Here is a 22656-nt window from a genome sequence, read left to right as displayed (position 1 = left end):
TCTGGTGGCATTTGAGAGCACCAGTGGTACGCTTTTGTTCAGGGTACTCTGTCGGACGCTGGTCTCATGCTCGAGGAGGGATGTGGAAGTGATGGGAAGAGTTAATGGGACCCAGACCCTGGAAAACAGCCCAGCAAACGGGGGATGTAATCAGCTCAGATCGCTCAGCCTAACAAGGGGGGGACCGAGGAACAAGCTGGCTGCTCTATGTAGGTCACCTTTGTAGGGCAAACCTTTGAGTCCTGGCCAGCTGTGAGGCCAGCAGGGATGAGGATGACCAGTGGCCAAAACCCACAGCCCCGTGGCTGGCAGCGCCGGGTCCTTCCTTGGAGGGCAGGGAGGGCTGAGAGCCACGCGGAGCCAGGGTTCTCCTCATGCTTGCAGTGGTGAGATGGCTTCAGTGTCTTCGGGAAGAAACCTGGGCGAGTTGGAAAGAGCCCGGGAGAGAAATGCAGCACTGTGTTAATGGACATTACAGCTAATGAGTCCTCTCGGCAGCGACAAGGAAACCTCCAGTGGCCAAAGCCCCCAGCCCCACCGTGGTCAGCATCAGGCAGCCTCGTGTGCTGCGCCGACGCAGAAGACCTGAGGTCCTTGTCTTCACCTGCTCACAATTTAAGACGACTGCAGGGAAATTTTGGGGCAGCTTATTCAGAAGAAACTCAAAAGGCAGCTCAGTGGCAGTCTGTGTCTGCTGGCAGAGGGACAAGGCAACTCCCCTGGGCAGGATGCAAACCCCATCCAACAAAAGCATAGCAAGAAATAAGGCAAAACACCCTTACAGTTTGGACGGTTAGCTATTCAGGCAGCGTATCAGTAGAAGCAAAAGATTTTTCTGTTGCGCACAGGCCCTAAGTCAAGCTGGGGTTCCTTTCTGAAAGACAGTCTGTTGTTCAGCCAGACCCTACCGAGTGCAGGCGAGAGCTGCAGGATGGTACCCACGGGCACGTGCCGGCCAGGAGATGGATGACGGCCGGAGCTGGCAGCTTGTCAGCCCTGCCGGCTGTGGGTCTGTGTTCCCCCAACAAAACCCACGCTGCGGAGGGGTGCCCCTAACCTGGGCACGGCTGCGTTGCTTCCCTCAGGTGCCAGCCACGACTGGGGCGGTGGGTTCATACCAGCTCTGCCCTCCACCGGGCACAGCCAGCATCCAACCAGCCCGCAGTGTCAACTATCTGAGCAAAAAGCAAACCAGGAGCCTGTTGCTATGAGCACATTTCTGCTCCCAGCCTTAGGAGACCGCAGCCTAAGGTGCAGCCTTGGCTCTTCTCAGCAGATGGATTGCTCCAGGCTCCACTAGTAATTAGCACTGGAAATAACGACTGGAATGACAAAAGGCTAACGACAGATTGGAGGTTTTAGATAGGATGAAATGAAAAGTCGCAGTCTATATGTCTCAGGTCTTGCACTGAGTTAGTGTTGCTGTAATTGATTAAGGAATAAATTCGCAGCTTCAGCAGGAGGTGGAGACACTCCTGGACTTACTGAAGTTCTTCTCAGTTTTCAAGGCCTATTCGTGGTCCCATACAGAAATAAATAGACTGTAAGAGTTTGGCTTAGCTAGCAAAAAATCATTAGCAATATATGTTAAAGAAAATCAGAACACTTTTTTTTGTACCTCTGAATAAAACTTTATTCACATATTACTAGCATGCTTTCTTACAAATAAATGGTAGAAGCTGGTATTAGGCATGCATAAACAAAACTAGTGTTAAGAACACCATATCCTTTGTGAAGATCAATGAAAGAAGCTTTTAAAGCCCAAGCAGTGTATTTAAGCAGTTCCATTAACTGGCTTTTTAATCTCTTTTTCCTGATTAGCTTTATTCATGTATGCAAAGTTAGGGTGTGAACAGCTACGCGCAGCTTAAGATTTTTCCCTCTGTGTGAAATTCTTATGGGAAACTATTTGTCAAAGAGTTTTTTTGCCTGACTTGTTTGGTCTCCAGCATTTTCGTAAGTGGCTTCTTGTTGGGATGTAGTATGCTACAACTGAGAGCAGCCAGGTGCAATCTGCTGTGAAGAAGAATTCAAAGCAACTAAATGAGTGTAACGCTTAGAGTCATATTAACAGTGAGCATGTTTTTTTTTGAATGGGAGCATTGCTTTCCATAAACTTCCTTTAAAATGCACCTAGTCCTTTTTTTTCCAGTGGTGTGCAGTAGACTGGTAGTGCTGTTGCTGCTGTAGCACTGAACCCAACCCTGCCAAGGAAGGAAACAGTTTCCTCCCTGTCCCAATGCTCCACATGTGCCACCGCACACAACTGCACCCAGGAGGGGCTGTACCCATCAGCGCGCTGCAGAAGTGAGTGGAAACGGGATATGAAGATGGGCAAATTCAGCTTCCTTTGCTCTTCAGGCAGTGGCTAGACAAACATATCTAGATCTAAAAAACATTAGTAAGTTTACCTACACACAACTCAAAACCCCACCTGCTGATTCATTTAAGCACAACAGAGAAGTGGGTGAGGGAAGGGAAGGTAAGGAGGAAGCACAGGACACAGGGTAAATGCAGGTCAGCAGGAGAAACCCTCCGGTGCTCCAAGGGATTAAAGCAGGGTGAGCTGTAGCTCCAGGAGCATTGACCGGTACAGGAGTCACCTCTGGGGAACAGTAGACAACGCTGGCTACCCACTTACTTTGTTAGCTGCTGAAGCTGAGAGGTATTTAAGCCTTGTTTGCACAAGTTATTGTAGAACTTTACATATTTTGATATAATTAACTGGGCACTATTCCCACCTTTCCCCCTAGCAGGGGTGCTGTTATATGGATAAAGCTTCATGCGTAGTGAGGTATCTGGTGTGCCTAGTTTATCAAGAGAGCTTGCACTGTCTGCCAAAGATAAGGTTTTGCATCAGTAGAATTACAATGCTGTAAATCTGAGGGTAGAAACCATTTTGCTACTATACAAGTAGGTTTTATTGGTAATGATTTTCCTCAGATTAATCTGCACTGCTATTAATGCCTTTATAGCATAAACTGCTCATTGAAGAGATGATGCTGTTATTTCAAAAAAAGTCCTCCTCCTGACTGAAATAAATCTGTGTAGATTCACTGTAGAAAAGTCTTGAAAACTTCTGTATAAAAATTGGATTTCATTTTGCATTAAAGTGAATAGCCTTGAAACTTCCCATGCGGTCAGGTTAAAGCCATTAAAACATCACACAGCTATACCAAGTACGCAGCCTGTAAATCACTTACCCTCTTCAGCTGCAAGTGCTTCTCTGCCTTCCCCCACAGCTGTCTTACCAGCACATGCATTCAGAAACACCCAAGGACAGAGCTCCTATTCACATTTTTCACAGTGCTACAAAACAAAATGCAACAAACCTAAACCCAAACCAAACAACGGCGTCTTTTGATGGGTGTTTGCAGGCTGACCTTACCTCTGCCTGCCTTATGCTTGAACAAGCTTGTGTGTGGAAATACTAACTGTCACTTAGTGAGACCACGTCCAACCAATGTTACGTGTCAAGGAGGTGACAATATAGAGCCACCAATGCAATCGGTGGTTCAAGCTGCCAGTTTCCTGCTTGAAGGAGAAAGGAGCGACGTGAATGGGGGTGCTGGGGGAGCCGAGTTTGGGGGGGACTCTGGTTTGGAAGGTAGAAATGCCCCTTGGTTCACGCTGAATATCCTGCTCCGTGAGCCCCACCTCCTCCTCAGTCAGCTGAACATCACACATGCCCCTTTTTTCTAATTTCATCTAGCCTTTTTTGATGACTAAGGGAAAAGGAAGATTATAGTTTAAGTATATAATTTTCATTTGATGTGACAGGTTAAAGCTATGTGCATTTAGAGAAGGCTTAGATTATTTTAGTTCAATTACAACACTGATTTAGGCCCTGACTCACTCTTTGAGGCCTGACTTCATGTAGACATATGTTGACTTAGATTTACTGCTAATGAAATATAAGCATATGTTTACATTACTCTGCTTAAACGCTTTGCTGGTGTAGGGGCAGGCTTACACAGCAAGCGCAATCCTGAATCAGAGGTATAGAGAAGTTGATTTTGCACGTTGGTTTTTTTTTCCAGCACAAAGGCTAGATATTTCAGAGTTTATTTTTCTTCCTCCTCTGCCCCTTCCAGACCTTAGCCTGTGTAATCTCCAAGAGCAATGTGTGTTTTTCAGCGTGCAGTCCTGCCAGAGACCGAATGCCCTCAAGTCTCCCTGGCTTTACCGACAGCTGGGCAGGCGAAGAGCTGCAGAGAAGCAAACTGCTAAAACTCACAAAGCAAGCTGGGAGCAGCAACCTGTCACTGGCACGGCTGAAGGGAGCTGAAACAGGTTTTATATGAAACGGCAACGCATTCCCATTTCAGTACGCTCTTTGGCTAGGACTGCCCCGAGGGCTGCCGGTGAGTGATGTGATGGGCAGCAGCTGTGCGGGTGGAGGTGTGAACTCCAGCCCTCTGCCCGTTTCCCATTTCTTATGGGAAAATGTCCCACGTCCAGCTGGAGGGCAGGAAATTTGGTTGCAGAAGCTTTTGTGTGTCCAGTATCTCTCGGACTTTGTAGGTCAGACTGTGACAAAGTTAGCAGTTTCCCAAAACTAAAGGAAAGGGGGTTTTAGGAACTTGGAGCACTGGAGGTAGATAGTCATGCATGCAGATAGAGGCACAGGCATTCTAGGTGCTTTAGCTAATGCTTCCTCTCTAGAGGAAACTAAAGTTACCTGGGTTTGGTTTTTTGCCTTAAAAAAAAAAAAAAAGGCAAACACCCATGCTTTTTTGGAGCAGTTCTCTCTGCAGTAAATTTGGAAGTGGATCTGAACCTGTCTTCTTACTTGTATTTCTCCTGCAAAGTAGAACAAGCAAACAGTATTTTTTATGTCTCCTTCACTACATCTATCCATCTCTAGCCTTGGAGTGGAGGGGGAGGAGAAAGGGAGCTGCCAGCAACACATAGTGATTGATTCCTCTCTTGTTTTTTATGCTGCGCTAGAACAACCTGTTTCAAAATGACAATGACAAATCAAAGCGAATATTTCTTGCTGGAAATTCAAACTCCCTGACTTGTTAGTGGGTATTTTGCTATTAAATGGGGTGCTTTACCCATAACATTCATTTGGAAATATTCTTCTCTGCTTGAGCTTGCAGCCCTTAGGAGAGAAATGTTTTTCCCTGAAGCCGTTTCCTCCAATACTTGTTGTCATGTGAAACTGCCACTGATTGCTATTACTGGGGGACAGTTTGCATATATACAAAGGTAAAAATGCTGCGCTTCTCCACTTGCACCAAGAAGTATTGAAAGTGGCCCTGGAAAGGGATCGGACGTCTCGCCTGGACTCGGACCAGCCCTAAAGCAAAGGCTTGACTATGCCTGGGGCCGAGCCCCGTGCTGAACCTGAGCTGGCGCCCGAACAGCGAAGTGTCAGGGGTCAAGCAAAGACAGGGATCCGAGGAGAGGGGCGATGAAGCGGCCGGGCAGAGAGTGGAGACCGAGGACTGGGAAAAGGGTGCTGCCGCCCCGCCGACGCTGCTGCCCGGGGGGCACGCGCAGGGTGGTGTTTGCTCCCCTTTGCCCTTTTCACCAGATTGCCATTCCTCACCAGGGAAAATCCCGTGACTCCAAGGGTGCCTCAATGCAGCCTTTTTAGTAGAGGGAGATTCCTCTCCCACTGTGCAAATCAATGCAGCTTCGCTTGTAATTGGGAGCGCGGAGCTGAACTTTCCCAGCGCTGGGAAGGGCTGGCTCTGCTCTGACACGATTTCCAGCTCCGTGAGCACCGCTCACGCGGCTGGGAGGCCATTGCCTCCCCCCCTCCCATCCAAAATATTCAAAAGAAAAACATTTGCAGACAGCTCCTAACTTTCCCTTCCCTGCCGATGGAGCTGCGGCGGTACAGTCGGTCTGTTACCTACGGGAGAGAGGGAGGGAGGCAGAGAGAGGGAGGGAGAGAGGGAGGGAGGCGGGAGAGAGGGAAGAGACAGGCGGCGAGCTGAGCTCCGGCTACCGCTGCGGCATTGCTGCCTTCCCTGGCTTCTCGCTCAGGAGACACAGGCGATCATGCACCGCTTCGCTCGGGATGGCCGGGCTGCGGGGGGATCGGGGGAGACTTCCCAAAGTGTAGCCGGTGCCCCCCGGTAGGAAGGGCAGCCCGCCTGCTCGCTGCAGCTCCCGTGCAACATGGCCAGAGCTGCCGGAGGAAGCATTGCAGCGTCGGAGGTGAGGAGGTGCCCGTTTCTTTCCGTAACTCCAACTGCAGGTATGACCGTGGGCAGGGGACTCCGTTTGCCCACGGAGGTGCCCTTGCAGCCCCGTCGCCGACTTGCCGAAACTCGCTGACCGCCGCGGCTGGGTTAGGAGAATAAGCTAAGAGGGGGCGGCAGGTGGGACAACCGGGATGGAGGTCCAGACCTCCCTGCCCAGGGACGTCGCTCGCCCGAGCCGAGCGGCGTGCGGCCCCACGGCGCCTGGGGTTCGGCTGAGGGCTCCGCACCCCAACGCCCGTCTGCTGGTAAAACGGGCGACGAGGTGCGTCGCGCTAATGGGCATGAGGGGTAGACTGATTTGATGGTAAGAAGGTACTAATAAGGAATTGCCTTTGCCAGAGGATTTAGTGTGTGCTTTATCATGGGGAAACGTTTCGGCAGCCTGTGAACCTGTCCCCAGATAAAGACCAGGATTTGTTAGGACAAACACAGGGCGGTGTTTTCCTCACTGTCCTGCGTGTTTGCTGAGACCTTGGATAAAATACTTAAAAAGAAGAAGATCTATGAGGTACAAGTAAGGAATTAAAAAAAACAGCCATTGGGCCTGATCCTGCAAACATTACTGTGTATAATCAGCACTTTTAAAGCCAAGTAGTTTTTTACAAAGTATATGCCAGTGTGAGGGCCCCACAGTGGGATTTCTGTTCCTCTGCTTTCTGCCTTAGTCCTGCTAATCAAAAGAGAAGCTGGACACCATCCCTCTTGGTTAGCATTTGGCACAGGGCCGGGGCGGTGACGGGAGTCTGAGTGGCTGTCCCTGGGCTGTCTCTGCCCTGAGTGGAAACTATATGATACCCAGGAATGTTATCCTCCTAAAGAACCAGACTGCTTCTTTAATAGACATCTAAATGCAAAGACTTAGTTCAACTGTTGTATTGACAGGGGAAGAATAAAGCTGCAAACACTAAAAAATGAGTGTGCCAGGTGGCAGCATGAAACAAAAGGGCACGGAACGGCACGAGCGCCAGGCTTACCTACTCCGTGCAAGTGTTGCCCCAGCTTAAAATAGGGAAAAAAACATCTGAAAGGGAGTATCCTGACGAGTCCTTATCCTACAATGGTATTGGCAGGGCTGATCAGCACTGTCTTTATGAAAGATTTATGAGTGATGTTGGAATGTCTTTATTGGTCATTTTTCCTGTTTTGAACACTTTTTGTACAATCTGCATAGCTATCTTGTCTCTGCAGTGCTCTTTTACTTCTTACTCCATGTATCTTGAGTTTACTTCCGAGGGAGAAGAGCAAGACCCTCATCCTGTCTGAAATACTATTTTAAGGTTGATTTTTCTTTCTCATTAAGATAAAAAATCCAATGAGTAACACTACTTGTAAATGAGGGTGCAATAAATAATTTTGGGGGGGGACACAGACATACAATTTCTGAAGAACAGTGCTTCTATAGCTCAGAGAATCAGGCTTTTGGAGTCCTAGCATTGACAGTAAGAGCTTAAAGCAGAATTTTTCTCATTGCTTTATTTGTTTATGAAGAGTGTGGCTGTGACTCAGATTTTTCTTCCTGTTCAGCACAATGAACCATGGGTTTTTATAGGGTAAAGTTGCTCTGATTCATCCCATCGTGGACAATTGCTCATCTTTGGTGAGATCTGGAGTTTGGAATATAGCAAGTAAAACAGTAGCTAGTAAAATTGCTGATTCATGAGGCAATTCTTATAAAAGTTAAATATGCTCATTAGCATCAGTGATAAACAGAAGATGGGGGAAGATTTTTACTGTAGAATGGAGGGAGCATTAGAAGAAGCAAGTCTATTAGCATTGAAGAGAAACCCAGAAAGGGACGTTTGGTACACAGGGGGTGAAAGGAAGACAGAGACAGAAAGAGAAGACTTTTAGGCTGAATGTTTGGAAAAAATGACTACCAAGACAAGGAAAGGTCCTTCTGGGAGAACAAGGAGGGAGCGCCCCAGAGGCATTGCTGTTTTCTCTGCCTACGAGAGAGGGTGCCTCTTTGCTGGTTGCCTGCCAGCTGTGTTTGGGTGGCCTGTAGAAGTGGATTAAGTCAAAACTGTCCAAATATGCTCCTAAAAAGGACAAAAAGCACCTGCACCGGGGGCTGGACTCTAATGGCTGTCCCGTACAGTTTCTCTGCGTTGATAGTCTGAACTTTGCAACAGGGTGCCTAACAACCCATATGGCAACCTCCACTGCAACATCTTTCTCATCTTTCTCCTTCCTGGAAAAGGGATCTGGCCTTACTACATATCCAAGCTGACATTTTGGTGGGCTTTCTAGGGCCAGGATTCATCAAGAGAATTTTGCAGGCAGCTTGGAAAAGCAAAATTATATTTTAAAATAGAAGTAAGCTTTCTTGACTTGGCTAAAGTCCCTGGAAATACATTTCTCTTTGACTCTTCAGATGCAGCACTTCTTTCCTGTGACATTATGGGAGCAACGTCACCTCCTGCCAAACGTTTTGCTGGTTTTCAGGGAAAAACTGCATTTTGGTCTGAGGGTGTTGTTTGGCTTTTTCAAATGATTGTCATGAGCAAGTGGTCATGGTTGGGTGGATGAGATCAAGGTGCATCGAGAGCTAATGGCTCTTGATAATTTTTTTAATAAAGAGGAAGATGCAGCCTCTGATTCAGAAGATCCCTGTGCCATAAATGCCTTCCCTCTGTGAGAATACGCTCACCATGATCTTTATTCTCCTTTAGGCATCGGTGGCCCGGGTAGTCTCTGGCAGAACCCAGAGGCCATGTGGACCTCTGGTCTGGGCCATTGCAGCCATTTTAGTAATGGAAATCTCCACACCTGAGGTGACACTTCTGTATCTGAATGGGAAAGACTGTGTTTTCCAGTGGATGAGACACACAAATGTTTCCCTTGTAATAATAAGGGTGCACCCTTTAATGGGTGAATGCTGCATGCAAAACCCCTTCTACACCTCTGCGTTACCTCTGAGAGAGCTGCCGTGTTAAGGTTATGTTTCTATGCATGTGCTGGCACTGTGGTTAACCACAAGTACATTAACATCTGTAGTACAGAAAACGTGATTCAAAGAAGGAAATGGTGGAAACTTTTCTTTGAAGTGATAAGGTTAAGGAGTCACAGCGTGTCAGGTGGCTCTTCTGAAACTGCCTCTGTCATAGCATGATGGGAGGAGATCTGGGGCATGCAGGTGAACCTTTCAGGGACCTTTACTCAGTTACTGAATTTTAACCAGTTTATATTTTAAAGTCTCTTTTTTTTTGGCCATGGTTTTTCTTTGATTGCTGGGAAAAAAGATTCTTTGCTTGTTATAAGTATATCAGTGTTAGGCTGTGTTGGTCATGTTTTTTCCCCTAGAACTATTAAATTCACAGCTTGACTTGTTTCTACTTTTCATCTTTTTTAAAAAATTATTTCTTTTCTTTTCTTATTAAAATCTAAAGTAGTAAATAAAACCAGCACAACCTTCTACAAAAGAGATTCAATCTGCTGTTAAAGTTACAGGGTCAATCAGCAAAATGGGTGTTAGTAACATAATGACAGAGCACAAGCCAGGCAACACAGTAGGATTTGCAAATCAGTAACAATAATGCTCCTTTTCTATCTGTTGTCTAATTGATCGCTTAGGGTTTGGAGATGGGGACTCCTGCCGTGGGTCTGTGACGGTGGGCGAATGGCTCACCCACTCCTGAGAGGCAGCTCCCCGGCTGTAAAACATTGTGGCCTTTCTGGAGAGCCAGAGGCTTATTTTAAGCATCAAAACCACCCACCTCCCAGAGCACCTCTCCCCATGCACACCCCATCATGGCAGGCTGGGGGTAGTACAGAGGTGTCTGGGGAGGAGCTGGGAAAGCTAACTCCCCAAGCAGCATTGCAAAAAAAAGTGACAAAAAACCCAAAGAGACAAAAAACGACACCGCCCCCCCAAAAAAAAAGGAAAAAAAAAAAAGAAAGAGGAAAAAGGAAAAAAAGAAAGGAAAAAAAAGGGAGAGGATTTGGCTGTAAATAAAGTGCATAGCAACTCAGTGATTAAATGATAGAAACTGGCATGTATGAAGCAGAGGAACAATGTCTTGCTTTGACTCACTGACAGACTGACAAGGAGAGACAATCCTGATAGCAGAGGCTGGTGGGAGGTAGCAGAGGGAAAAAGGTTTTCCATGGTCTGACAGTAAGGGCGGCAGAAAAAGTTTTTCCCTTGTCCTGTACCCTTTTTAGGTTTCCATCCTTCTTGCCTGCACATCTTGGCATTTGGTTTGGGCAAGGACATTAGCCTCATCACCTCGGTAGCTGTTGGCACGCAGTTCTTTCGGTTGGAAATGGCACCACCGGCTCGCGAGGCTCCGCAGGATGCTGCCACCGAGCGCATGGGACAGGAGGAGCCAGCCAGTGCTCCCAGAGGACGAGGCAGGGTCCGTCCTCGTGCGACCCCTTATTTCAAGAAGAGGTTCACCACCGCTGTTTTCGGTAGTCCTGTGTGGGACCTGAGTGGGCGCTGCTGTTCCTGACAAGGTCTGGCAGGCGCTGGGCAGCGTCCTGCTCCAGGAGTGTGGGGACAGGCGAAAGCTGCCGGGCCAGAGGCACCTGGTCATCCCTCCTTGAATTCCGAGCTTGGGCTAAAGGGGAAACCCAGCTACCCATGTGTCTTCCTGTAAAAACAGTGGCCCAGCCACTGCTGAACCCACCGCCTTGCCAGAGACATCTGTGACAGTCTGACAAATTACAGTCAATGTCTCAAACATTCGTTAAAGAGCTTTGGTGGAGAAGACGGGCTCTGTAAAAGTGCTGGAGTTGTGTGAACAGGAAAATGTGGCTGGAGGAGAGGGCCCCACGGAGGGTGGGACCATGCTTCTCCAAAGACGAAATTCCTTATCTTAAGCGACCATGAGAAGAAGCACAGCGTATGCGCCTGGAGGAGGAGACCCCACAGAGGATGGGACTGCGCTTCTGTCTTAAGCAGTCATGCCAGCAGGGAGAGCGTCAACTCCCCAACGACCACCCCAGCTCCAGACCGATTCCAGAGAACCCCAGAAACGTGAACTGTGCATGCCGAGACCACCGACTATAAAAGAAGGGAGAATGAGTTCTCAGTGCACTCCCTCTGGAACTGGATCTCTAGGCTGGCTGGACCAACACTGGACCCAGGACTGGTGAAACCCTTTTCCTCTCTCTTTCTTTCTCTCTCTTCCTTCCTTCCTCTCTCTTCCTTCCTTCCTTCCTTTCTCTTTCTTCCTTTCTTTCTTTCTTCCTTCCTTTCTTTCTTTTCTTTCTTTCTTTCTTTTTTTCTCTCCTTTCCTTCCTTCCTTCCTCTTCCTTCCTTCCTTCCTTCCTCTCTCTCTCTCTCTCTTCCACAGTCCCTACACCTCATCCTTTTAAACATAAACCGATGACCAAGTCTGAGACTAGCAGTGGATCTAGCCGCCCCGGACTCCTCTTTGAGAAAGAGTCCAGAAAGCAAAGGGGTCTGCTCTGAACCTCCTGACTCAATGGGAGGGCTCTCCTTCTGACACAGTTTAATTTTCCTTTTTCTGCTTCTTTTTCTACACCTCCCTTCTCTTTTCAAACAGCAGCTTAATGACAAGATGCAAGGTTCATATTGATAAGTTCACTTGTACTTGGACAAGGTCAGCTAGGCTGAATGAATGTTGATTGTTGTTTAAACTCCCCTGGTGTCGTTTCACCTTAATTCTGACAAAGAAAAGCCATGAACCTGAGTCACTCTAACCTTGGGACACGACAATGTCATCTTTGAGAGCTCCAAGCTGGCTGCTGCTCCTCTGAAATGCTTGTATTTAGGAAAAAATAAATGTTTCCTGCTGTACTTGACATTTTCTTATTATCTATGCATGTTGAATCTCTCTTTGTGTCCTGCTGAGCTTCTGAGAAAGCAATTTAGAGGCTTTATTCCAAGGAAAATCAAAAGTTAGCAGGTATAATTAGTACTTATACCAGGGCATATGTTACCTTTGATTATTAGGAAAGGGAAACAGGAATATCGCTGCTGACCTTAACTGTGCAGTATTTGAGGACGTAACTCCTGTTTACGCACTTAGGTCATGCCTCTGCTTTTGGTCTGCCTTGTCGCAGCTGCTTGTGTCTCTGTTGACAAAGCGGCAACTCTTGCAGATGGCCAGAAGAACTTTGGTCATTGGCAGTTCACGTCCTTCCCTGGCTGATGTGTGTGACCTCAATGCAAAGCCAATGCCAATCGTCCATTGAACTCAGTGGCATGACTGTAGCTTTGCCCCAGAAAAATTAAGAAAACTTTATTTCTTTAAATTGATATTTTGAATCTGTTTCTCAGGGGGACTCTAGACCTACTTACCTCTCTCTGCCTCAGGCCAGATTGCTTTTCCTGATCTATGTGGCTTTATAGTCTTGATCTCTTGGTGCTGTTTAGATAATTATTAACAGACCTAAAGGAGGTGTCGGATGAATTTTGATGTAATAACTAGGCCTTGTCACAGGAGTTACCATGGCCCTACCACCGTGCGATATGAAGGAGTTACACAAGGGTCAGTGGTGTGAACAGAGAGACACTAGAGCCAATCTGCTTACCATGGCAGAACACAGGAGGAAGTTCATGCCACTGGTGGAAATAGGTACTTGCAAAGTAGAGGGCTGCAGTTCGACTGATTTGCATCACAGACCTTGACTACCTTCTTTTCTCCATGTGTTCATTTCAGGCGTGTGTGAGAGGAGCGCCAGGCTGCAGCCCACGTTGCTTGGGTCCCAGGCTTTTGTGTGAACTTCGCTTGGATCTGTGCAGAGCCATGAGTCACTGTGCCAGTCAGGTTAAACAAACCACTCTCTAGGACACGAAGCAGGTAATTTTTTGGCAATGCCCTACATAAAATATTTTGCAGTTGGAACAATAGGAGATAGAAAAAGCTTTGAGATAATTACAAACTGCAATTTATGACCGAGATCAGAGAGAAAAATCAAGTATGCCATCATGCAAAAGGATTTTCTATAAAACCAGAAAGTTTTTTTTTTGATGCAAAAATACAGGATGCTGTTCAAAATGACCTCTAGAAAAGCGATTGGTTGCTGGTAATTCTCCACTGCTTTCTGGACCACCTCCTGTAGACTTACTGTTCCCTCTGTATTAACATCTCCTGGACTGTTCCATGGAGATACGTGCATGCAGGCTGGAAATCTTGAATCACAAGATTGTTTGTCAGATGCAGGCAAAGGAGGAAAGGTACAGTGACAGATAGTTAAGAAACCACAGGCTTTTTGTCACACCTAACCTATGTTCATATCTCTGCTGTAGAGCAAGATACTTTAGGTTGGATGGTGATGGTTTTGCTAAATGCAGTCACAGCCGTGTTGTCTTGTTGAAATATAACAGAAGCCATTGTTTTCCATATGTACTTCATATATAGCAGTTCTCTCAGGCAGTAGGGGCAGATAGAGAATTTGCTTCACCCAGGAATCTAAACCTGCTGTTTGCAGGTGAGGGGAGGGACGGGACAAGGGGTCAGTGTAAGTCCCTGGAGCAGGGTGCGGCATGTTATCTGGATGGCTCCCTCGTAACTGGGAACGCCCAAGGTGCTACTGGTGTGATCTGGGTCCTCGTAAGCCCCCGCCCCCCCCCCCCCCCCCCCCATCCCTTCCAAAAAACCTCTGTGGGTAATTGCAAATGTTTAATTTGAGAAAAAAAGAACACCATTCCTACCAGTTCCAGATAAGCCCGAATGTGCTTTTGGTGATCAAACCGATGACAAAAGCTACTATTTTCCAGCCTTCATGCTGTCAAAACCAAATGAGATTTTGCTCTGGCAAGTGTGTGTTTTTTATTAAGGCCACTGCCTACCGGCTGGTGGTAGGCAGGGACCTGCTGTGAAATGATACATGTACATATGTGTGATTTGCAAAATTTATAAAATATGTTTTACAATTTACATAAACTGTGTGTGTGTTTATATATCTCTATAAAGTATGCTCCTTCATACATGGAGTGAAAAAGGAAGACATTCTGGCTCTGGATAGGCAGAATGGTAAACACGTGCCAGAACATTGGGAGGTTGCCCTCCCAGCCATCCAAAACAGGGACATTTTAAATTTTTTTTTAGATCTGTTCCCAGTACACAAACCCAGAAACAAGAAAGAAGTAAATATGGTCAAGTCACATCAGTCTGATTCTACTGAAATATGGTAAAATGAGCATATTATGTTATGGTTTCTTGCTCTTAAGTATTTCTGGAAAGGTTTTAATAAAAAATTGCTCTCAATTACTTTGTGACTTCAGTATTTGAAGGATTTCTGTTTGTACACGTTCTGGAATTCCTGTGACAGAGAAATGTCAGACCCTCAGACAGTCTTGTGAGAGCTGGTGACAGGAGCAAACCTCTTCTGCAGCTCTGTTGTCAACCTCAGAACATCAACCTTTCCTGAAAACACTGTTTTCAGGATATCCATGTTCTTCCTCCCAGGCCACTGAAGAACATGAGAACAGATGCAGAGCAGATTTTTGTATAATCTTTTGCGTGCGTGTGTGTATATATATATATGTATGCATATGTATATTCTCGCACAATTTTACATAGGTATTTAATGAAAGCAATTTTTGAGTTAATTGCAAGACTACTGTGAGCTATACATACACGAAAAAACAGATCTGAGGAACACTCTATTTAAAGACAAAGTTAATTTAAATATAAATGGCAGAAGAAAGGTGAACTTTTGAAATATTTTCAAAAATCATTAGTGAATCATTGCAAAAATGCATTACACTGTGGGAGGAATTTCAGTAAACCAGGACTCCAGTTCTGTTTGTTTCATGCTTTTGAGAATAGCGACTGAAGTTAATGGGACTATTCTTATGGGTAAAATGAGCTGGATTTGGTCCCAGGAACACCTGGCTGGACTTTAAAATGAACTTAAGCCTGCAACGCAAAACCTTTTCATTGCTTGGAAAGGGGAATTTGAGCAAAAGGAGGGCACTAACATGGTTTTGGGGAGTCTAGGCAGAATGTTCCTGGTCAGAAGGCAGAGATCAAATTTCCATGAAATCTACAGCTCTGGGGATTGTAATCTTGGTTTGCTGTATTTTTAGATGGGAAGCCAGATCCAGCTCTTCATTAAGAAAGGGGGAATGCCCTTCCCCCTGGTAAAAATTCCCCCATCCTAGTGCTCTAAAATAGTAGTTGGTGGGCCTGTGGGTTAATGGAATGAGTAACTGAAGATTTATAGTCTTCCCACCAGGTTAATTTATGGTGATGTGTAATTTTTTTGGCACTGTGACCTTTTTGGGTTTGCTTTGATAATTTTTCTCTCTCAAAATTTATACTAGATTTGTAACCAGATACGCAGCACATATAATGTTACAAGCATGAATGAATGAACATTGTTGTTATTGTTTGGATTTCTTTCACCTAGAAAGGAGAGGAGGGTACAGACAACCCCCTTCTCACCTCAGCATACCCTAGTGAGTCACCTAAACTCTGAAAAAGGTGAAACATCCAAATAATCTGGCCCACTGTTGTTTTTTTTTTCTGAGCAGCTAACCCAATGACAAATATGTGACTCATGGCCCCTCCAGCAAAAAGATCGGGAGAAGTTTCTGGGTTGCTGCAAGAGCCCCACAGGACACAAAGAAGATGAAGATAGGAGGAACCTGGCTGGGTCTGCCAGCTGGACAGCACTTGCTGGCTCTGGGACAGAGACACTTTTCAAACAAATGGAGAAACATGGTATTTAAAAAAACCCCTATTGCTGTTATTCTCTCTCATCTGATATGGGCACATACCTACTTCTTCTCCATTCTGGCTTGTGAGAGCCCTGGTGGGTCTAAGTCATGGTTTGTAAGGTGCTGAAAATGGGGAGGAGGTCTGAGGCATCAGCCAGGGTAACCTGGTATCAGTGGACATGCTTGTGTGGATTTTTGAGGATATGCTGGCTTGGGGGGCAGATTCAAGTAAGCATGAGTGTGGATTTGATTGCCAGCAGAACATCTTGTGGGAATGATACCAAGAGAAATGCGTGTGGGTGAGTGCCCTGAAATAGGTAGCTTTCAATCAGAGATGACCTGCCTTTAAATCCCTACACTGGGAGTTTCATATACGGCACTGAAAGGAATGAGATTTTTTTTTTTAATGTGCTGTTCCTTCTTGTTTCTTTCAGATGGATTTCACAAAATTCAGGCTGTTTGTTTGCCTCGTAGGACTCAGCTGTGCTAGCTTCTGGGTTTTTTACAACAATTTGACTGAATTCTGCATATTCTGTGAAAACAGCCAGGATTACATGTTCCCCATAGAGACTTTTAGGAGAATTGGAGGAAACTTCTTGCAGCTCCCGGATATAGACTGCCAAAAGAACCCTCCTTTCCTCGTCCTGCTTGTGACATCCTCGTACCACAACCTTAATGCAAGGATGGCCATCCGGCAAACCTGGGGGAAGGAGAGAACAGTCACCGGCAAGCGCCTGGTGACATACTTCCTCCTGGGAAGCACTGTGAATCTCAGCCAGCAGGCTGATATTGTTGCTGAAAGCCAGCAGTTTAAAGACATTATTCAAAAGAATTTTACTGACACTTATTACAATTTGACTTTGAAGACCATGATGGGAATTGAATGGATTCACAGATTTTGTTACCAGTCCAGCTTTGTGATGAAGACCGACACAGATGTGTTTGTCAATGTCTTTTACCTCACTGAGCTTCTTCTAAGGAAAAAAAGGACCACTAGGTTCTTCACAGGCTTTTTAAAACTGCATGAATACCCCATACGGACAAGAGGGAGTAAGTGGTATGTGAGTAGAGAAGAGTATCCAGAAAAGACCTACCCACCGTTTTGTTCCGGGACTGGCTATGTTTTATCCACCGATGTTGCTAGTCAGATCTATAATGTTTCAGAGAGTGTTTCGTTCATTAAACTGGAGGATGTATTCATAGGACTGTGCCTTGCCAAATTAAAAATTCAGCTGGAGGAGCTTCATTCAGAGCAGACGTTTTTTCCAGAAAAGATTAGGTTCTCTGTTTCTCGCTTTAAGAAAATTGTGATGTGCCATGAAGTAGAACCATCTGAGCAGCTGAGCTACTGGAATCACTTAGTGACAGAAAATCACGGAGGAAGGCTCTAGCACCTTCCCTGCTTGAATTAAAAAACTGAAATGCTCTGCATTTACAGGGCTGGCCTTGATTCCAGCAAAACTCCAAATTAACTGTAGATCCATCACGTTAAAGACATTTTTAATGGTTATTTTAAACTCTATTTCTGCCCAGGAACGTGCAAACCTCTCTTGCTCCCATTCACTCCCACCTCTTTGCATCCCTTCTCTACATGTTGCAACTATTATTTTTATCTGAAAGTTGCAAGCCTGCAAACCTGCCCTCCAGATCTTGCTGTCACAGGACTGGGAACATTTCTGCGGTGCCAACCTAAAAGTGAAAGTACTTTTGTTCAGAGAAGAAAATTTGCACCATCTTCCTGGTCCCCTTTGGTAGATTACTGAATTTGCGCCCATCTGTGCAGGCATTTGAGAACAGGTAGCTGTCAGGATGTTCCCCTGCTGGCATAGGGAACTGCAGCCCTGCCCTTGCAGCCAGCTCTGTGTGGGCAGAACTGCGTACTGGCACAGATCCCTCCATCAGTCTACACAAATGTTTTTTGCAGAGATGGAAGAATTTGCCCATGCAGCGCTCTTGGGACAACCTTTGGTACTGCAGGTCACCTGGTGAATGTGTGAGGCTACTGCAACTGTTTCCCTATATGTGCCTCCTGCTGAAAATGATACGTGGTAGAGCCAGATCCATGCTCAGTGGAGAATGTCCTGGTCTTTCTTCTGAAATAGACCCCGGAGACATCTTTTACATTTGTGCCTCACTTTGATTGTTTGCAAGCTGCTGTAAATGGTTTGCCAAGGCTAAACAAGAGTCACTTACAGTGAGCTAAACAGTACATCTGATTTAGACATTTTTCCTATGAGGAACTGGGTGTGTAAGGGAGAAGGCAGGAGGATTTTTCTCTTTTAAACAAGACCTAGTGGGAAAATATACCCAAGTAATCATTCAGGCTCAGAGCCTCCTTTCTTATTTCATTACCAAGTAAAGATTCATGAAATCACTAGGATGTTTGTAGGTTTCAGAGATAAGGAATCAAGTCTTTAGAGTAGATGCTGTTAAAAATACATTTGGGCTATGGGGAGGGAGAAAGGAGTTCATAAAATCATGCCTTATGCAATACTCCTATTCCATTTACTTTCACACAAAGAAAAGGCCAGTTTTATCAGCAAAGAAGTATTGAATGCCTATACTATGTGTGAAATGTATTTTTCAGAGAGCAGCAGAAGTGGAGCTGCTCCCTAGGGGAAGATAAGCCAGGAGCTGAGGGGATCCAATGGCCGGGAGGGCTCAGCCCCAGACACTCATGCGAGGGAGCAGTTCAGACCGACAGATAGTGGCCATGTCCAACCAAGAGTCCCGATCATAAGGCACTATCATGGTGATGAGGTAGGTTTGAGGTCAAGCCAGCGATGGCTGGGCCCTGGTGATGACAGGTGGGGGTCAGGATCAGGCCCAGTGAGGGGACCCAGGGCCAGACACTGCACCGGGATAGCAGGGCAGGGCACTGAGGATGGGGATGTATACTGAATGTGGTAAAAACCATGGAGGAAAGACAGGGAAAGTTATTTTATTACTTTGGGGTTATTTATTTTTTATTATTTCTTTTCTTTTTATTGAAGTTTGTGAGGACTATCCAACGGTCTCTTTTTACTTGCCTGTGTCTGAAGAGCAGGATAAATATTTTCAGCAGGAATACGCCTCATCCTGAAAAGTGTTTAATAATGGTAATAATATATTATTTATTTTCTTCTGATGTAGAGTAACCTGAGCTCATGCACTTATTTTTGAACAACTGATGATGAAAGAAATAATGTTTGTTTATCTGGTAGAATAAGTTTCCCATTCAGAAAATAGCTGCATATATGGTGTTTGCAGGGATATGGCTGTCCAGGTGGTCGGATGGGTAACCAAGGAGGTGTTTGCCTTTCCCTAGCGCATACCCTGTGCCAGGGGGTGGGCAGCCCAGCTCCGGGTTGAACAGCATCTTTCTGCCTCCCATGCAGGTCTATCTGCCCTTGGACTCAAAGCCCTGCTGTAGCACATCTGCTTTTGCTGCCGCCTTCGGTAGGTGCAATGGGTCAGACTGATAAAACCTAGCAACAGCATTTTAATCACTATTCTTTTCATGTAACCTGCAGAAATGTCTTTTTGCCATTCATTGCCATTGTACCCAAGGTGCAAGCTGGCTATTGCTTTAATTTATGGAAAGATGTTGAGCATAAAGGAATGCTTCCTGGCCTCTTCTAGCTCCCTCTTTTGTGGGGTAGAGGGTCTCTGAGCTGGGACAGCATAATGCAGCATAATGTTCATCCTCACTTCTTCTTGTTCTGAGAGAAATAATCCTGCAGTCCCTTGTGGGTCTCACTTCCACCTCTGTGCCTGATGCCAACCTTATCTCAGCTGGCAGGACCAGTCCAGCTGTGCAGTACCAGGGGACCTGTATCTCAGCAGAATAGCTATTCTTTTACGTACAGATGTGTTGACTTGTTCACCTCCACTAGGTGTTGAAATCCAAGAAGTGTGGTGGCACGTGGTTCCTGGGATGGTGCAGCTGCTGGTCTTCTGTCAGGCTGAGTTCGTGGCCAAAGGGTAAAGTTTCCCATTAGGAAACAGTATTTTGGGTTGCTTCCCTGAACAGTGGCTGCTTGTGAGTGGCACTAAAATATGTCTTACCTGAGCAGTTTGTAGCTTTGTATCATCATAAAAAAAGTTACCCTTGAGGGGCAAGTTCTGCTAGACTTCCTGACCGTGGCTTTTATTTTAGGTCAGGAGTGTTCCTAATTACTTGTATATACCTACTGACTGGGAAGGTGGCGCTATTCTTTGTTAATCACATTTGCAGATGCTACCACTATATTTTTGGGGCTAAATTCACAGCTACCATGGAATTGGGAATAAGTTCCTCAGGCATGTTTTAAGAAACCATCCCATTCTGGATACTGTTTCCAGGGAGTCTACTTGTAACTTCAAGTAGCTCATGCAAGATGCCTCTCTTTATTACTGTATTCGAAATATTTTGTCCCCACCGAATATATGTTGTTAAGCGTCTAATAGCCTGCCTATCATCTGAAGCATTTAGCTTATCACTGCTAAATCTCTGATGAGGAGGAAATAAGTACAGCTTGAAATGTTATGGATTCAGATAGACTGTTCCTCTCCTTTTTGCAAATTAGCTTCCCAAGTGAATGCTTTAGCTTGCTGCACATTATTTTCCTCAACATATGATTTTCTTTGTGCTCACATGAATTAGAAATTGATTTCATAATTCTCTCCATTCAGTAGGCTGCTTTGAATAAGAATATAGTAAATGAATAATTAATTACTTAAAATATAAAGTTATCCTGCTGGAAAAGGTGATTTAAGAAAAGTAGATGATTGCATGTAAGGCAAATTCATTTATTTAAACAAAGCCACTGTGCTAATCAGTTTATATGTATCAGCTAAATGAAATTAGCTTTTGCAGCTTAGGCCTCAGATCATGACTTTTAACACAATCAAAAGATATTAGTGGCCTTTTGCCAAATTTAGTGTATTTTTGTACAAAAGACCATCACAAAAAGATTGGAAATATAACTACAATTGTAAACACAATACTGCAGTGTACATATACTTATTTTTAAAATTTTGTATAGGCTAATAAAAGAATTTAGGTAATTTTGGGGCAGTTTATCTGTAAAAGTAGTGCACTATCCTACATTTTTATGCTTCCTGGGTCAGATGATCATTATATTAGTTTTTTATGAATAGCTTTGAAAAGTTACTCTGAAAAGTTACTCCATTGCTTATCATTTAGTAGGAAGGAGTGTAAAAATCAGCAGAGCTGACAGTGTCTTAGAGCTGGTTAGAGTTGTGCATTTCAGCATACTCTTTCTTCCAACACAAGGTCAGTTTTTGAATATAGAAAAATGAATGCATTTTTCACAACTCTAACTCATCAACTAACACATTCTTAGTTTTGGTTAGGATTTTCAAAAATGTCCATGAAGGATTTGGTCACACATCTCATCTGGTTCAGTATTACTGAGGAGGTATAACCCTTCTAGGCACTTTCGAGAATACAGATTTTTGTAACGAAACATTTGCCTTACGTAAAAGCTGAATGGAACACAAGGGCTAACTGTCTGCAATGGATCTGTCAGGAATGCTGCTCTTCTTGGATTTTTGCGGGTTACTATATAATGTAAATATAAAATGCGTGACAATATTTGCATTATTTGCATAGAACATGAGAATGTTGAGCTAGCTATTCAATGTATGATATTTTAGTAAACTATTTTGTTACCACAGTTTTGTGTGCTCACTTATCTTTTTGGTTGGGAATGTATTAACATTATGGGATGTAGGCAAGTTAGGAGGCTTGCTCTTTTTCCAGTTAAAATGAATAGAATCATAGAATCATTTAGGCTGGAAAAGATCTTTAAGATTATTGAGTGCAACCGCAAACCTAACACTGCAAGTTCACCACTAAACCATGTCCCTAAGTGCCATGTGTGCACATCTTTTAAACACCTCCAGGGATGGTGACTCAACCACTTCCCTGGACAACCTGTTCCAATGCTTGACAACACTTTTGGTGAAGAAATTTTTCCTAATATCCAACCTAAACCTCCCCTGGTGCAACTTGAGGCCATTTCTTCTCATCCTATCACTCATTACTTGGGAAAAGAGACCGATACCTACCTTGCTACAACCTCCTTTCAGGTAGTTGTAGAGAGCGGTAAAGTCTCCCCTCAGCCTCCTTTTCTCCAGGCTAAACAACCCCTGTTCTCTCAGCTGCTCCTCATAAGACTTGTTCTCTAGACCCTTCACCAGGTTTGTTGCTCTTCTTTGGACACACTCCAGCACCTCAGTGTCTTTCTTGTAGTGAGGGGCCTGAAACTGAACACAGTATTCAAGGTGCAGCCTCACCAGTGCTGAGTACAGGGGGACAATCACTTTCCTAGTCCTGCTGGCCACACTATTTCTGATAAAAGCCAGGACGCCGTTGGCCTTCTTGGCCACCTGGGCACACTGCCAGCCCATATTCAGCCAGCTGTTGACCAACACCCCCAGGTCCTTTTCTGCCAGGCAGCTTTCCAGCCACTCTTCCCCAAACTTGTAGCATTGCATGGGGTTGTTGTGACTCAAATGCAGGACCTGGCACTTAGCCTTGTTGAATCTGAATCTGTTGAATTTTCTCCCCTTCTCTAAAATGCCTTAATATGTGCATCCTAAAATGACTGGTTGGTTCCTCTTCCTAAGGCAAATATTAATTCCCATATAAAAGAAAGGGATTAGGAATGGGAGTGCTTTCCCAAGTATTAAGCATGCGATCTTGCCACATTAGTCACTCTTGCCATTAACGGTCTACACATGGTACACCTTTAAGTCAAATGCACCTTACAACAAAACCTTATAAACAGGCTGTGATCTGAATTCAGA

At 45.0% G+C, this 22656-nt stretch overlaps 1 protein-coding gene across 4 annotated transcripts; it reads left to right on the top strand.

Moving 5' to 3' along the window:
• Positions 1-5888: 5888 nt before the first annotated feature.
• Positions 5889-21521, top strand: B3GALT5 (beta-1,3-galactosyltransferase 5). 4 transcript variants are annotated; one of them, XR_011325009.1, is made up of 5 exons: positions 5889-6174; positions 12854-12994; positions 15676-15865; positions 16296-17658; positions 17786-21521. XR_011325009.1 is itself a non-coding variant. In XM_069785088.1 (5 exons), the coding sequence occupies exons 4-5, from the start codon at positions 15773-15775 to the stop codon at positions 17250-17252; spliced, it is 1050 nt and encodes a 349-aa protein (XP_069641189.1). In that variant the 5' UTR covers positions 5889-6174; positions 12854-12994; positions 14246-14327; positions 15676-15772; the 3' UTR covers positions 17253-21521. The 4 variants fall into 4 exon arrangements, 3 of the variants coding, with proteins under 3 accessions (XP_069641189.1, XP_069641188.1, XP_069641190.1); XM_069785088.1 differs by adding an exon at positions 14246-14327 and having other exon boundaries at positions 16296-21521; XM_069785087.1 differs by having other exon boundaries at positions 16296-21521.
• The last annotated feature ends 1135 nt before the right edge of the window (positions 21522-22656 follow it).

This window comes from Haliaeetus albicilla, chromosome 6 (assembly GCF_947461875.1).
Source record: "Haliaeetus albicilla chromosome 6, bHalAlb1.1, whole genome shotgun sequence".
Lineage (NCBI taxonomy): Eukaryota > Metazoa > Chordata > Aves > Accipitriformes > Accipitridae > Haliaeetus > Haliaeetus albicilla.
Note: the sequence above shows the minus strand (reverse complement) of the source record. Positions and strands in the feature narration are given on the sequence as shown.